The 17,346-nt window shown below is 44.5% G+C and overlaps 1 protein-coding gene across 3 annotated transcripts in view; it reads right to left on the reverse strand.

The window, feature by feature from the left end:
* LOC141128474 (C4b-binding protein alpha chain-like) overlaps positions 1–17,346 on the reverse strand; it is a 448,459-nt gene that overhangs the window by 233,008 nt on the left and 198,105 nt on the right. For all 3 annotated transcript variants that reach the window (XM_073615780.1, XM_073615778.1, XM_073615779.1), the window contains exon 9: positions 866–945. In XM_073615780.1, the coding sequence (XP_073471881.1) occupies positions 866–945 (80 nt within the window). The remainder of the gene's footprint in view (positions 1–865; positions 946–17,346) is intronic.

A 17,346-nucleotide genomic window follows, 5' to 3' on the forward strand; every position in this document is an offset into this window, starting at 1 on the left:
TGTAGTTCAAAAGCTCTTGATTACAAAAGTATAGTCTCTCTCCTCTGGACTTCAGTACCCACAGTGCAGTGCTGCCTGACTCAGTCTATTGAACTCTTCCTGCTCAGCAGCTCGCTCCTCTCAAGCTACTTTCACACTGGGGCATTGGGGTGTTGGCGGTAAACTTTACCTTCTTTTTTGCAGGGGTTTTCGGCCTTTAGTGGGGCACTTTTAACCCCCGCTAGCGGCCGAAAAAGGGCTAAAACAGCCGGCAAAGCGCCGCTGCGGCGGCGTTTTGCCAGCGGTTTGGCGGTGCTGCCCATCGATTTCAATGGGCAGAGGCGCTTTAGGAGTGGTGTATACACCGCTTCTGCAGCGCTGCAACGATGCGGCTTGCAGGACTTTTTTTACCATCCTGCCAGCTCACCGCTCCAGTGTGAAAGCACTCGGGCTTTCACACTGGAGTGAGAGAAGAGGCTCTTTACAGGCGCTATGCAGGCACAATTTTTAGCGCTATAGCGCCTGTAAAGCACCTCAGTGTGAAAGCAGCCTTACTGATACAGCTGTTCTTTAATTAGTCATATGTACACAATTGACACATCCACTTTAAAATCTGTACTAAACAATCATCAGAAGAAAATGAATTTTCCAACCCATTGATAAAATAAATGTGTGTTAAAAAGGTAATTTTTCTTCATGGAAAGCGTCTACTATAGTGCATGATCTAGAATTTCTTTATATCTCATGAAAAACGAGCCCTGAATTTTAAAATTATATATAGCCATATGTGTACAAATGGTAGAGGCACTACACATGTGAAACAATAAAAGGTTGAATAAATATTTAGTGTAATTACAACTCCTACATTTACTGTATGTTAAATTACCTTCGCATACAGGAAGCGTATTACTCCAAGTTCCATCTGCTAGGCATTCTCTGTAATTCCTTCTTGACCTCATCTTGTATCTGCATGATGTTAAAACAAATATTTGTATGGTGTGATTTTAAACTTTTCAATGGGGATTTTGCATGTTCAGTGACTACTATGTACTGTAAACATTGACATTTTAAACAGAAATAATTTTTTTTTTTCTCATTTCAGTTCTTCAGTTTATTTTAATGGCCTTAATATTTGTTTCCTTATTCTTCGGAGTACTACAATTACATACCTCCCAACTTTTGAACTTGAGAATGAGGGACATTTTAGGGAGAGAGGGACCTGCGGCGTGCGTAGTGCGTGCATGACAAAAAGTGGGTGTGGCCAAACATGATAGTGGGAGAGGCTTGATGGCAAGGGTTAAACAAACCCTGGGCTTCCTTGTACCTATAAAAGTATGCTTTGGTTACTGTACCACAAGCTGGAGTCTCAGGGATACATATAAACTTCAACAAAATCATTAAAAAAATTACTTTCAATACATGGGACATGGAAGGAGGGAACGCTATGGGACATGGAAGGCGGGAATGCTGTGGGGCATGGAAGGCGGGAACGATGTGGGACATGGAAAGCGGGAACGCTGTGGGACATGGAAGGCAGGAACACTGTGGGACATGGAAGGCGGGAACGCTGTGGGACATGGAAGGCGGGAACGCTGTGGGACATGGAAGGCGGGAACGCTGTGGGACATGGAAGGAGGGAACGCTGTGGGACATGGAAGGCGGGAACGTTGTGGGACATGGAAGGAGGGAACGCTGTGGGACATGGAAGGAGGGAACGCTGTGGGACATGGAAGGAGGGAACGCTATGGGACATGGAAGGAGGGAACGCTGTGAGACATGGAAGGCCGGAACGCTATGGGACATGGAAGGCGGGAATGCTATGGGACATGGAAGGAGGGAACGCTATGGGACATGGAAGGAGGGAACACTATGGGACATGGAAGGAGGGAACATTGTGGGATATGGAAGGTGGGAATGCTATGGGACATGGAAGGCGGGAATAATATGGGACGCTATGGGACATGAAAGTTGGGAACTCTATGAGACGCTATGGGACATTGAAAGCAGGAATGCTGTGGGACATGGAAGGAACAGAGAGAAGGGAGAGCTCACTTACCCCAGGCTGGCTGTTTCCCAGTCCAGAGGCTCAGGCAGACATCAGGATCACTTGCTGCTTTAAAATCTTTCGCCCACACAACCCCTTCTAAGCACATATTGGCTGCATGCTGGGGGGTTGTGGGTGAGCACAGGGGGACATGGGGAGGAGGTGAAGCTGATCTAACCCACCTCCTCCTCTCCCCTCATACATTCCATACAGTGGGTGGTGGAGAGGCAGCGGGCGGGTCAGTGGAGAGCGGGCAGGCGAGTCAGTGAAAAGTTAGAAGGTGGGTCAGTAGGCGGCAGAGAGTCAGTGGGCGGGTTAGTGGGGGATAGATCCTGAGTGCAGCAGCACAGAGCGCACACTCGGCACGCACCTGACAGGGGGATTAGTGGAGTCCAGTCCCGGGACCCGTTCCTGGGACTGAGCTCCGCTGCAGGACAGCGGGATTTGCTGGAAATTCTGCCACTGTCCTGGAGAACTTGTTGAGCGGTATGCAAATTAAATCATAGGGAGAGTCAGTTGCTGACCAGAGCTGCAATTCCTGAACACAATTTCCAAGAGACTAACTATTCATTTCCAAAGGTAAAGTTGTCATTCTCTATCTTTGCACAGTTCCCAGTTTGAAAGCTTTATAACCACATTACTGACCTTAGTAAATAAAACAATATAAAGAACAATCATTTACAAAGTGCATTCAATATAGCAATCCAATTTCAATTTACTGAAGGTTTATTTGTGTAAAATGATTAAAGTCAACATGTACAGTACATATACGTTTTACTGGGAGGGTATTGACTTTAACCACTTCAATACATGGCACTTATGCCCCCTTCCTGCCCAGACCAATTTTCAACTTTCAGCGCTCTCACACTTTTAATGACAATTACTCAGTCATGCAACACTGTACCCAAATGAAATTTGGGTCCTTTTTTTCACACAAATAGATCTTTCTTTTAGTGATATTTAATCACTAGTGGGTTTTTTATTTTTTGTGCTATAAATACAAAAGGGATTGTACATTTTGTGAAAAAAATGCCTTTTTCCTTGTTTCTGTCATAAAATTTTGCAAATTAGTAATTTTTCTTCATATATTTTGACCAAAATTTATACTGCTACATATCTTTGATAAAAATAACCCAAATTAGTGTACATTATTTGGTCTTTGTGAAAATTATAGCTTCTACAAACTATGGTGCCAATCACTGAAAATTGATCACACCTGATGTACAGAAAGGCCTGGGGCGAGGGAATGAAAAGGACTAGCAGAGGGCCATCATGAGAATGTGAACAGCATGGGGTTAACAAAAATAGTGAAAAGGTGGGGGATTAATGATTGGATGAGAAATGGGAATAGGCGGAGTTTAGTTTATTTAATGGGCAGAGGGGTGACTCGGGCAACACTGCAGGGGATCATGTCAGAGGAACAGTTTCCCACCCACCAGTGGCGGTGTGTCCATAAAGGACGCAGGATCGCCGCCCCCTCTCTCCTGCACCCGTCAATCTTCAATAGATAGACTATGCATTGCATGAATCTATCTATTGTCGACGCTGTTGCCCCCTATTCAGGTGTCCAGCCCCTTGTCGGGCACCGAGCGACTGAATTACAGTGGCGGGGGTGTTTTTGGAAGTGCCTGATTAAAGCCGTGGGCTCTAATAGGCGTCCTGATTAGAGCCGTGGGCTCGAATAGGTTCCAAATTGTTAAACAGGGGGCTCACTGCTGTGCGTTCACTGCTCACACAGTGCTGTGTTAGGGAATCGAATAAGTCGCTTCCTTGTCACTGACCTGCCTCTCAGCCAATCAGGTGCACCAGGTCTGGTTACCTGTCAATTGATTGGCTGAAGCGACAGGCACTGTGATTGGATGCCTATCGGGCGTCCAATCATAGCAGAAGACATCGAGGACTTGGTGGGAGCGTGGAGGAATGCGCTGACCCGAGACAGGTAAGTGCCGGGCAGGGGGGGGGGGGACACTGGCAGCATCTGATGGGGCAAACTGGTGGCAATTGATGGGGCAAACTGGCGGCAATTGATGGGGCAAACTGGCGGCAATTGATGGTTACAGTGGCTGCGTTTGATGGCACAGTGGCTGTGTTTGATTGGCATAGTAGCTGCGTTTGATGGGCACAGTGGCTGCACTTAATGGGCACAGTGGTGGCAATTTATGGGTACAGTGGCTACATTTGATGGTACAGTGGCTGTGTTTGATGGGCACAGTGGCGGCAATTGATCGGCACAGTAGCTGCATTTGATGGGCACAGTGAGGCTGCAATTGATGTTTTTTTTCAGTTTGTGCCCCCCCCAAAAATTTTGAGCACCAGCCGCCACTGCCACCCACCCTCTCTGTGTTTTTATGTTTTCATTCTTCTTTATTTCAGGTGAAAATGGACATGTTATGGCAGCAAGGAGATGGCAGTGGTGGTCTTTGATGGTGGCAAGTAACCTATGAGATGGAAGTGTGGGGGACCCATCGGTGGTATGAGCCCACGGTGTATTCAGTTAACACGGGTTAACTGGATGATGGTAATGGTGGCACTGTGGGAATGGGTTTGTCTTTGAGCTGGTGTGACATGGCTGGAGGCCTAATACACAAAAGCCCCCAGTGTGGAAGTTGAACGGAGTTATGTTGGGAAGTGCCGTGAAAGACCACCGGGGAGCAACTGATATTCTGGAATTTTCTGTTATGGTTAAAATGTTTATATATTTTGAATATTTGTGAATAAAAAGGCTGCTATGGCGAGTTATACTCCAGTTCAAGTGTGGTCTCGTTAATAAGTAGGTAATGATAAGTGGGGCGGGTTTTAGAGCATGATAATGGTGGCAGTCTTATGAAGGTTGGACATCTTATCTACACTGGTCATGAAGGCCTATCTCATTTCTTGAGACACTAACAAGTCAGGAAAGTACAATAACCCCCCCCCCATGACCCCTTTTTAGAAAGTAGATATTCCAAGGTATTAAGTAAGTAGCATGGTGAGTTTTTTTATAAGTTGTAATTTTCTCCCACAATTCTTTGCAAAATGAAGATTTTTTGGGGGGATTTTTTTTTTTTTTTTTACAAAATTGTCATATTAACAGGTTATTTCTCACAGAGCATATGCATACAACAAATTACACCCCAAAATACATTCTGCTACTCCTCCTGAGTATGGCGATACCACATATGTGAGACTTTTACACAGCCTGGCCACATACAAAGGCCCAACATTGAAGTAGCACCTTCAGGCGTTCTACGAGCATAAATTACACATCTCATTTCTCAACCACCTATTACAATTTTGAAGGCCCTGGAGCACCAGGACAATGTAATTTCCCACAAAATGATCCCATTTTGGAAAGCAAACACCTCAATGTATAATCTATGAGGCATAATGAATCTCTTGAATGGTTAATTTTTTTCCAGAAGTTTTTGGAAAATGTGGAAAAAACACACGTGACTTCATCAAAGGGTGATGAAGTCACGTGAGCAGTGACACTTCAGGAGGAGCCAGGTGTTGTCACTTCCGGTCGCGGCCGAGACCGGAAGTACCCATTTTACAGACCTTTTTTTGAGATTTTATATGTAAGTTACTATATGTGTTTTTTGAATAAATCGTTTTAAATTACTACACAATGGAGCCATCCCTCTTCTTTACTACATTCCCTCACTTCATCTGCTGAGCCTGGAGACTGCAGCCATCCTCCAAATATCCCAGTATTGCTGAGGTGATCGCTGGAGGTCGATCGATTGTGGGGAATCTGCTTCTATTGCTTATCCAAGCTCAAATTGACCCATAGGGGTCTTTACGAGAGGTGAGAGGCTGGGGGAAACGAATGTTGAACTTCGGATGGTGACAGTGATTGGATGACGTGGACACTGATTGTCTTTTCTTGCACATGCACTTTTTCATGTATATGAACTGTTATATGGAGATCTAGGTTTTCTTTATTCCATTGGAGTTGGATAACATATTTTCTTGGACATTGCACTTTATTAGATATTTGGACATTTATAGAGTTTACTCACCTAGTTGTGTAATTTATTTGCACCTTTGAGATGTTTTGCATTTTATATTATTGCCAATGCACTTTATATCAATAGTGTTCCTCACTGAAGATTTGCAATATAAAGTGGTTATATTATTGTAACACATTTTTGGTAGCTAAGGATAGACCTAATGCCCCGTACACACGATCGGAAATTCGGACAGCAAAAGACCGATGAGAGCTTTTGGTCGGAAAATGCGATCGTGTGTATGCTCCATCAGACTTTTGCTGGCCGAATTCCAGCCAGCAAAAGATTGAGAGCAGGGTCTCAATTTTTCGGTTGGAAAAAGTTATGATCGGAAATTCCGATAGTCTGTACACATTCCGACGCGCAAAATTCCTACGCATGCTCGGAAACAATTCGATGCATGCTTGGAAGCATTGAACTTCATTTTCTAGGCTCGTCGTAGTGTTGTACGTCACTGCGTTCTTGAGGGTCGTAAGTTCAGCGAACTTTTGTGTGACTGTGTGTATGCAAGCCAAGCTTGAAAAAACATCCAATATTTTTCTGACGGAAAATCCGCTCGTGTGTACGCGGCATTAGAGATTGTTCTTCCACCTTGCTATATTATTATTATTATTTTTATTTTTCATTATATTGAAGATTGGTCACATTTTCTTGTTGCGACACATTCTCGCTAGTTGTTGATAATCTATGTGTCATTTTTCCTTCTTTGTTTATGTTAGTTAGCGCCACATAACATTTTTTTCTGACACTTTTTTTCTTTGCTTCCTTCAGCCTACTAATTAAGGCAAGTGGTTAATTGGTCACAGGTGCTTGAGGCCTATATAACCTTGTGTAGAACTCATTTTGAGCCTGCTCATCATTGAGTTTGCTGGAACTCTGTCCAAGTGGAACTGGACTAAGTGGTGAGTAAGGAACCAGAGTTAGTGGAACTGGAGTAAGTGGTGAGTTAAGAACCGGAGTTAGTGGAACTGGACTAAGTGGTGAGTTAAGAACTGGAGTTTAAAACAGGAGATTATAACAGGGGTCATAGTACTTGTGTAGTGTGAGTACCTGAGTGTTGTCTGAGTATTGTGTGTGGATCGTTAGTACAGTATTGTGTACTTGTGTATTGTGGGTACACGTAGGTTCTGCGAGTGCACGTGGTTCTGCGAGTGCACGTAGGTTCTGCGAGTGCACGTAGGTTCTGCGAGTGCCAGTGTATTGTCTTGTTGAGTATTAGTGTATTGTTTTGTTGAGTATTAGTGTATTGTCTTGTTGAGTATTAGTGTCAGGAAGCTAGTTATTAGGTAATTTGGACAGGGTGTAATCCACAATCCTCATTAAATTTAATAGGTACGATGCCTGGCAGGAGTAGAGAGGCGACTCATTGTACATCTTGCGGCATGTATGCATTCCTTGTTTAAACGATCGAGGATGAATACTGCTGTGTAAAATGTAAGCACATTGTTTCCCTGGAGGTCCAGGTTCTGAATCTGGGAAAGCAACTGTCAACACTGAGAAGTCCCTCCATACTAAAGGAGAGCCAGGAACGTACACGGCAGGTGCCGGCTGGGGCCAGCACAGAGGCGGGTGGAGACAAAGAGGTGCAGGCACTAGGAAAGCATAGATGGGTGACAGTCAGGAAGGGTAGAGGGGGAAGTGCCAGGGAGGGCGATCCAGGGCTGGAGCATCCCAATAAGAAAGCTCCATTGAGTGACATTGGTGAAACCAGTCAGGGACCAGCACTGCTGGAGCTGAGGGACTCTCCTAGCTGCCGGGGGAAGAACTCCTGCAGTGAGAGTGGTGGGGAAGGGAAGGGAAAGGAAAGACAGATTCTGGTGGTAGGGGATTTAATTCTTAGAAAGACAGAGAGGCCAATCTGTAACAAAGACCTGAAGCGCCGAACTGTATGTTGTCTACCGGGTACTCGGGTTCGGCACATCACGGATCTGGTGGACAGATTGCTGGGAGGGGCTGGGGAAGACCTGGCTGTCATGGTGCACGTTGGCACCAATGACAAAGTCAGAGGCAGATGGAGTGTCCTAAAGAACGATTTTAGGGACTTGGGAGCTAAATCCAAGGTAGTATTCTCAGGAATACTACCGGTACATTGAGCCACACCAGAAAGGCAGAGGAAGATTAGGGAAGTAAATAAGTGGCTGAAGGGCTGGTGTAGTAAGGAGGGGTTTGGGTTCCTAGAGGACTGGGCCGACTTCTCAGTCGATAACCAGTACTATAGAAGGGACGGACTGCACCTAAATGAGGAGGGTGCAGACCAGCAGGGAATGAAGATGGCCAAAAAGTTAGAGGGGTATTTAAACTAGGCGATGGGGGGGTCTAGAAGTAGAGATAGTCAGTGCGGAACATATTCCAGAGGGTAGTATGGGGGCATTAGTGGTAGGTTGACTAAAGCACATAAACCCAAGGTAAGTATAGTAGCAAGTCCTTGTTGCAATCTCGGAACACCCAATAAGAGGATAATATGCGACCGGTCTAAACTACGTGGCATGTTCACCAATGCCAGGAGCCTGACAGACAAGATGGGTGAACTAGAGATACTGTTGTACGAGGAGGATTTGGATTTTGTGGGAATTTCAGAGATCTGGTTCAACAGCTCTCATGATTGTCTGGCAACCATTCAAAGGTATACCCTTTATCGCAAGGATAGAGAGGGTAAAAAAGGGGAAGGGGTATGCCTATATATCAAGAATAATGTACAAGTGAATGTGAGAGATGACTTTACTAAGGGAGCTAGGGAGGAGGTGGAATCCTTATGGGTAGAGCTCCAAAGGGATGAGGGTAAGGGGAAAATAATACTGGGAGTATGCTATAGGCCCCTTAACCTGAGGGAGGAAGAGGAGAAAGATCTATCACAAGTTGGATTAGCAGCAAGGATGGGAAGTGTTATCATAATGGGGGATTTTAATTATCCAGACATAGACTGGGCGGAGGGAACCACGCATTCATCTAAGGCTCGCAAGTTCCTAAATGTCTTGCAGGACAATTTTATGGGTCAGATGGTAGACGTACCAACTAGAAATAAAGCGTTACTGGATCTACTGATTACTAACAATACAGACCTGATCACGGATGTGGAAATACAGGGCAACTTAGGCAACAGCGATCACAAGTCAATTGGCTTCAGTATAAATCACACAAATAGGAAACATAAGAGGAATACAAAGACACTGAATTTCAAAAGAGCCAACTTCCCTAAACTACAAACCTTGCTAGAAGGCATAAATTGTGATAGATGGTATGGTACCCGGGCCTCGTCATCCGAAGAAGCGAGGTTTTGCCTGTAAGTCTCTCTTTGGAGGACTGGGCTCTGAGAAAACCAGGCTTGGTGTACTATCAAAACAGTGGCACGAAAGTTTCTGGCAGAGTCTTTTACAGGTCCAGGTAAAGAGGTTTCTCTAAGTAGGAACCCAAAAAACCTGAAGGTTGGCACAACGATACCCGCCGTGATGGGTGAAGGCTGGAAACTGTCTGTTCTCAGCAGTTCCTGCAGCAGGGACAGGTAAGAGAAGTTAATCCTATATATATATTTTATATTACAAGTGGATTTTCTTCAATGAGTTCATGTCTTACCTGATTTCCACCACTAGAGGGAGTAAAGAGCAAACTTACGTGCTTTTCAGACATACTCAGTGAAGCTGGTGTCCAATCATTCCCTTCCTCCACTGCAGGTGTGCAGGAGCCAGGTGGCCAATTTAAAAGCCCAGAGCGCTCAAAGCTCTGTAAACAGATGGACACAGAGTCTGGGCAGTGAGCATCTTAAAGTGGTCAGATCCAGGCTAACCTAAGACACCTACTCTGCATCTGGTTTGTGCAGTATTAAGCATATATGTATATTGTGAGACTTTTAGCACAACAGTGATTGCATATGTACTAGTACCTCTGCTTTGTAGCTTGGGACTATGTCTCCTCGTAAGAGGGTCTCGGGGGGAGGTAACAAAGGCACAAGAAAGTCACCTTTACAAGTTATGCGCTGCGCTTGGGTGACCCCAAAAACAAAATTAATAATAACCAACTCTGTGCTTACTAGTGCGATAATATTAAATACAAATAATATGAATGTTGAATAAATAAACAAGGTGTGTAAAAAACAAGTGCTTGTTACACCATAAATTAGTGCTTATTTGTGCTTTTTACACCATACATAGTGTCTTAATCAACATTAATCCTGGCCAGGACGGAGAGACGGACACAGACTTTACACCAGCGCTGTCTCAGCACAGCATACCGCACCAAACTTCCACTGATTTTGCATAGAAAGCCGTTATAGTATGGTGCACTGATGCACCAGTGCCATGTGAGTACCCCGGTGTGGGGAGCATTTTTTGACTATATTACACTATATAGTTTCCTTTTCATTCTATGTATGGAGCCACATTGTTTCCAGCTGGAGGAGTGGAGCAGACACTGAGACTGAGCCCAGGGGTGGCTCCAAAGCAATTTTGGACTCAGGGTAGAAGCTGAGTCACACGCTCTGAGGTGAGCACATTAGCTTAAGGGGGTCACGAAGGAGCACAGGAGCATGTTTTGCAGCACTCAGGATATCTTCAGCATTATGTTGGATTGTTGTCACAGCTGAACACAACCTGCACGCATTGTTTTATTATCACTGCTGGACATTATTTGCACACACTTTTGAGAGTGCCAAAGAGAACTTTTTTTTTTTTTTTTCCATTTAAGAAAAGCAGGTTACTGTGTATTGAGCACTAAGCACACTTTTTATGTTGATTAAGACACTATGGTGTAAAAAGCACAAATAAGCACTAATTTATGGTGTAACAAGCACTTGTTTTTTCACACCTTGTTTATTTATTCAACATTCATATTATTTGTATTTAATATTATCGCACTAGTAAGCACAGAGTTGGTTATTATTAATTTTGTTTTTGGGGTCACCCAAGCGCAGCGCATAACTTGTAAATTTATCCTATGCACGTTATATGAAGCGTGATTAGCGCATGCAGCTGGAGATAGCACAAGCAAGGCATAAGATCATTGTGGCTCACAGAATTTTTCCAATTTGACAAGAAAGTCACCGCCTGTGTCTAGGGGTCCTAAAGATGCCTGCAGACCATCCCCCCCTGCAAGACTGCAGCCAGCCTCACAGGATGAGTCAGTGCCCCTGTCAGGTTTATCAGCCTCTCCTAATGTTACAGCCCCAGCCTATGTCACAGAGGATTCCCTTAGGGCTACATTGGAGGGTTTTGAGGGAAGAATTATGAATTTTATTTCAGCTTCCTTAAAAGATAGCAGAAAAGGGGGTAGATCCCCTCCCTCTGCTGCACTTTCTCTTTCAGATGATTTTTCTGACAATGAGGAGAGATCCCTATCCAGAGATAGGGATCAAGAGCAGTCTGAGGATTCAGAGGAAGAGGAGAGAGCTTCTTCCTCTCAGGCACTCAAGAAGCAGGTCCAGTATTATACTGAACTAGTGCGTTCCACATTTAAAATGCCCTCTGCTGAGCCGCTACATCCTCTGTTTCTTCCCTGGGGGTCAGAAGGATCCCACAGACTGCGTTTTCCTTTCCAATTCATCCTTTAATGGATAAATTGTTGTATGAGGACTGGGGACAGCTCGATAAACTGTTTACTCATCCTAAAAGGTTTTATATGCTTTATCCTCTGGAGGAAAGCTTCATCAAGAAGTGGGAGGTCCCATCCGTGGATGCGGCTGTCTCTTGTGTGAGTAAAAACCTGACCTGTCCCTTGGACAATGCTCAGGTGTTTAAAGATCCAACTGATAAAAAGCTGGAAACTTTATTAAAAGCCTCCTTCTCCATGGCTGGCGCTGTAGTCCAACCTACAGTCGCAACTGTGGGTTTGTGTCAATATCTCAAGGAACAGGTTAAGCAGATGCTTGGCCTTCTTCCCAATGAGGAAGTGGAGAACTATGCAGACCTTCCATAGGTGCTATGTTTTATGATTGATGCCATTCTGGATTCTGCCCAGCAAGCATCTTGTTTGTCTCTCCTGTTGGTACACATGCGCAGGTTCCTTTGGCTTAAAAGTTGGGCAGCAGAGCTTTCATGCAAAAGATATTTAGCTGGCTTCCCATTCAAAGGGGAATGCCTATTTGGGGATGACCTAGATATTTTATCCAAAAAATTACAGGTGGTAAATCTACACTCCTACCAGTTAAGAGGAGTAAACGTCCACCATTCAAACGGTCTCTTTCCCCTTCCTCTGGAACAACAGGCACTAAGCAGTGGCGACAGCCTTCCCAATCTACTTTTTAGAGGAAAGGCCCAGGGTCACACCCAAGGGCAGAAAAAGGCTTGGGGACGAAAGCCTGCCAAGCAGAGCCCCAAAACATCCCTGTGAAGGGGCGCCCCCACTCGGCCAAGTGGGGGGAAGGCTCCTACAGTTTTCAGGAGCTTGGCGGGAAGAGGTTCAAGACAAGTGGGTGGTCTCTTCAGTATCTCTAGGTTACAAAATAGAGTTCCTAGAGCTTCCACCAGCTCGTTTCCTAAGGTCAAGAGTTCCCAAAGATCCAGTAAAGCGAGAAGTGCTACTACTGGCCTTAGATCGCTTACTATCCCAGGGAGTGATAGTAGAAATGAACCCAAAAGATCAGGGTTCTACTCGAATCTCTTTACCGTTCCAAAGCCAAATGGAGATGTCAGACCCAGCCTAGATCTAAAAGGATCTGAATCAGTTTCTACACATTCGATTCTTCCGAATGCAGTCAATTTGTTCGGTGGTCTCCACCCTGCAGGGGGGAGAATTTATGGCATCAATAGATATCAAGGATGCATATCTTCATGCGCCGATTTTTCCCGCTCACCAAAGATATCTAAGGTTCGCGGTAGACCAGCGCCATTTCCAGTTTGTGGCCCTTCCCTTCGGTCTCGCTACAGCTCCTCAAATTTTTACAAAAATTCTAGACCCTCTCTTAGCAAATCTAAGAGCTCAGGGCATAACTGTGGTAGCTTGTAACTGTGTATGAGACTGTTAGAAAAGATGGTTGCCACTTTTCGAGGCTGTTCCATTTGCCCAATTTCACTCAAGGCCCCTGCAGAGAAGCATTCTCGCAGCTTGGAACAAAAAGACTCATGCCTTGGATCCCCCAGGGATACGCAAAAGCCTCAATTGGTGGTTACGAACCAAAAATCTTTTGAAAGGCCAAGCCTTTCTTCCACTACAATGGAAGATCGTAACCACAGATGCCAGTCTGACAGGCTGGGGAGCAGTTCTGGAAGAAACATGCACGCAGGGAAGATGGTCTGCAACCGAGAGACGCTTGCCCATCAATATTCTAGAAATTCGGGCAATTTACTTGGCCCCCATGGACTGGTCTTACAGGCTACAGGGTCATCCTATTCGGATACAATCCAACAATGCCACGGCTGTGGCTTACATCAATCACCAAGGAGGCACCAGAAGTCTGGATGCCCAAAGGGAGGTGAATCGCATTCTTGCATGGGCAGAAAGCCATGTTCCCTGCCTGTCTGCGGTATTCATCCCAGGAGTGGAAAATTGGCAAGCGGATTTCTTAAGCTGCCGGCAATTATGCCCAGGAGAATGGTCCCTACACCCTGACATATTCCAAACCATATGTCAAAGGTGGGGAACAGCAGATGTGGATCTATTCGCGTCCAGATTCAACAGGAAGCTGGACAAATTTGTGTCCAGAACAAGGGTGTACTTGCTCAGGGGTCAGATGCACTGACTATCCCATGGGATCAGTACAATCTAATGTATGCCTTCCCTCCGAACCCACTTCTTCCGCGGTTCCTGGGAAGGGTCAAAAGGGAAGCAAAGTCGGTCCTTTTAGTATCCCCAGCTTGGCCCAGATGACCTTGGTATGCAGAGATCGTAAAGATGGCAGTGGGCAGGCCTTGGGTCCTCCCATTCCGGCCAGATCTGCTCACACACGGTCCGATTTGCCACCCTGCTTTACGAAGTCTAAATTTGACGGCTTGGCTGCTGAGACCCACATTTTAAAAGACCGTGGGCTCTCGGAGTCAGTCCTTTCCACTCTGTTCAATGCCTCCAGGCTTAATTACTACAAATCTGGAAGGCATATGTTTCCTTGTGTGAACCCAGGGGATGGCATCCTAGAAGGTATATTAGCAGAATCTTGACCTTTCTTCAGTCAGGCCTAGAAATGAGATTGGCTTTGAGCACTATCAAAGTCCAAATTTCGGCTTTGTCTGTATTTTTTCAGAAGCCAATTGCTTCACATTCCCTTGTCCGGGCCTTTATTCAGGGGGCACTGCAGTTGAATCCGCCAGTCAAACCTCCAGTATGCCCATGGGATTTGAATTTGGTATCTTGGCTTTACAGGGACAACCCTTTGAGCCACTGCACCTGGCTCCTTTAGTGCTTTTGACTAAAAAATTAGTCTTCTTGATAGCCATATCCTCTGCTAGGAGAGTATCAGAATTGGCAGCTTTTTCTTGTAAAGAGCCATATTTAATTATTCACAAGGACAGGATTGTTATGCGGCCTAATCGTTCCTTCTTACCTAAGGTGGTTTCAGGATTCCATTTGAATCAAGATGTAATCCTACCATCCTTTTTTCCAGATCCGCAGTCTGCGGAGGAAAAATCTTTGCACACTCTTGATGTGGTTAGAGCAGTCAGTGTCTATCTGCAGGCAACCGCTCAGATAGGGAAAACTGATTGTTTGTTTATTCTGCCGGATGGCCATAAGAAAGGCCAAGCAGCGTCGAAATCCACTCTTTCTAGATGGATTAGACAGGTTATTTTTTAGGCTTATGATATAAAGAGGAGGACTCCTACTTTTCATGTGAAAGCGCACTCAACTAGGGCTGTTAGTACTTCTTGGGCAGTGCATCACCAGGCCTCCATGGCTCAGATCTGTAAGGCTGCGACTTGGTCTTCAGTCCATACATTCACCAGATTCTATCAGGTGGATGTAAGAGGGCAAGAGGATACCGCCTTCGGGCGCAGTGTACTGCAGGCTGCAGTTTAGTTCCTCTGGTCCGTTCGTGGTCTATTTTCTGATCTGTGTCTCCCTCCCCTCAAATGAGCATTGCTTTGGGACATCCCACTATGTAATGAATACTCTGTGTCCCGTGATGTATGATCAAGAAACTAGGATTTTTAAATACAGCTTACCTGTAAAATCCTTTTCTTGAGAGTACATCACGGGTCACAGAGCTCCCGCCCTTCTATGGGTTTTACGTGGTTACCTATTGCTTTGCTACAAAACTGAGGTCCTCCCCGTATGGGAGGGGTTATATAAGGGAGGAATTCTCCTTAATTGGGGTTAACCAGTGTCCAATCACAGATGGTGCCTATCTAACCCACTATGTAATGAATACTCAGTGTCCCGTGATGTACACTCAAGAAAAGGATTTTACAGGTAAGCTGTATTTAAAAATCCTATTCTTCTCCTCAGTCTTCACAAGGGATTCGAGGGGCTTCAGTAACCAAAACTGCAGTGTTTATCCTTATGACACATCACATGAAGCACCTCCATGGTTAACAGAGGACAGAATTAAAATTAGACTTGGGAAACTTGACATTAAATCACCGGGACCAATTGGCTTGCACTCGAGGGTACTTGGGAAACTCAGTCAGGTAATTGCCAGACCATTGTTTCTAATTTTTACTGACAGTCTACTGACTGGAATGGTACCATCTGATTGGAGAAAAGCCAATGTAGCACCAATATTTAAAAAGGGCCCAAAATACATCCCTGGGAATTACAGACCAGTTAGCCTAACATCAATAATATGTAAACTCTTGGAGGGAATGATAAGGGACTATATACAAGATTTTAGTAATGAGAACAGTATCATTAGCAGTAATCAGCATGGATTCATGAAGAATCGTTCTTGCCAAACCAATCTACTAACCTTCTATGAGGAGGTGAGTTGCCATCTAGATAAAGGAAGGCCCGTAGACGTGGTGTATCTGGATTTTGCAAAAGCATTTGACACAGTTCCCCATAAATGTTTACTGTACAAAATAAGGTCCGTTGGCATGGACCATAGGGTGAGTACATGGATTGAAAACTGGCTACAAGGGCGAGTTCAGAGGGTGGTGATAAATCGGGAGTACTTGGAATGGTACTGGGGTCCCCCAGCATTCCATGCTGGGACCAATCCTGTTTAATTTGTTCATAAACGACCTGGAGGATGGGGTAAACAGTTCAATCTCTGTATTTGCGGACAATACTAAGCTAAGCAGGGCAATAATTTCTCTGCAGGATGTGGAAACCTTGCAAAAAGATATGAACAAATTAATGAGGTGGGCAACTACATGGCAAATGAGGTTCAATGTAGAAAAATGTAAAATAATGCATTTAGGTGGCAAAAATATTAATGCAATTTATACACTGGGGGAATCTAGGATGGAAAAGGACCTGGGGGTTCTAGTAGATGATAGACTCAGCAATGGCATGCAATGCCAAGCTGCTGCTAACAAAGCAAACAGAATATTGGCATGCATTAAAAAGGGGTTTAATTCCAGAGATAAAACAATAATTCTCCCGCTCTACAAGGCTCTGGTCCGGCTGCACCTAGAGTATGCTGTCCAGTTCTGGGCACCAGTCCTAAGGAAGGATGTACTGGAAATGGAGCGAGTACAAGGAAGGGCAACAAAGTTAATAAAGGGTCTGGAGGCTATTAGTTATGAGGAAAGGTTGCGAGCACTGAACTTATTCTCTCTGGAGAATTCTCTCTCTACTGTACTATGGGCGCAATTCTCTTTTATGTCTCCGAGTGATAAGGACCCAGCTGATCAGGACATCCGTATAGGTTTTTGGGAGACCCAATTCCCTGAGCTTGGTGAGACCACCATTGCGGTCATTCCTCCTGGTAAGGAGACTACATACTCTGGGTGCATAACCTGTTTGGAGGAAGGGTCCTTACTTTTTTCTTCACGGCGTTCAGTTGTTTCACTTGCATGGACATTTTTCATTTACTGTCACAATAATTTGGGACTATTTGCTGAATATTTTTTTATTTTTCTTGTTTTTGAAATTGTATAATCCATATGAGTGATTCTTTTTGCATATTTTGGGATCAGTTTTTTTGACGTGTGTTACCTCGTATTTTGTAACACTTCACCTCAATATTTGTGACCTACATTATTCATTATTGTTATTTATAGGATTTGATTCTTTTATTTATTATTCATATCACTTTTTCACTTGTATTGATTTACTGGGCTGCTTTTGTTATTTTCCCTGTTTTGAGATATAGGCACTTTGCAATAGTTTTCCACATACACTTTTCACCACTACTGAATGTTAATTTATTTAGTTTTTTCCTTTCACTTTTTGATCAACATATTTAGCGCTGCACCCACCCCATGTTTTTCACTGTGCTTTTAGTAGTGTCCACAGAGGAGAGCACTGGTCCAG

The sequence above is a fragment of the Aquarana catesbeiana genome, linkage group LG02 (assembly GCF_042186555.1).
Source record: "Aquarana catesbeiana isolate 2022-GZ linkage group LG02, ASM4218655v1, whole genome shotgun sequence".
Classification (NCBI taxonomy): domain Eukaryota; kingdom Metazoa; phylum Chordata; class Amphibia; order Anura; family Ranidae; genus Aquarana; species Aquarana catesbeiana.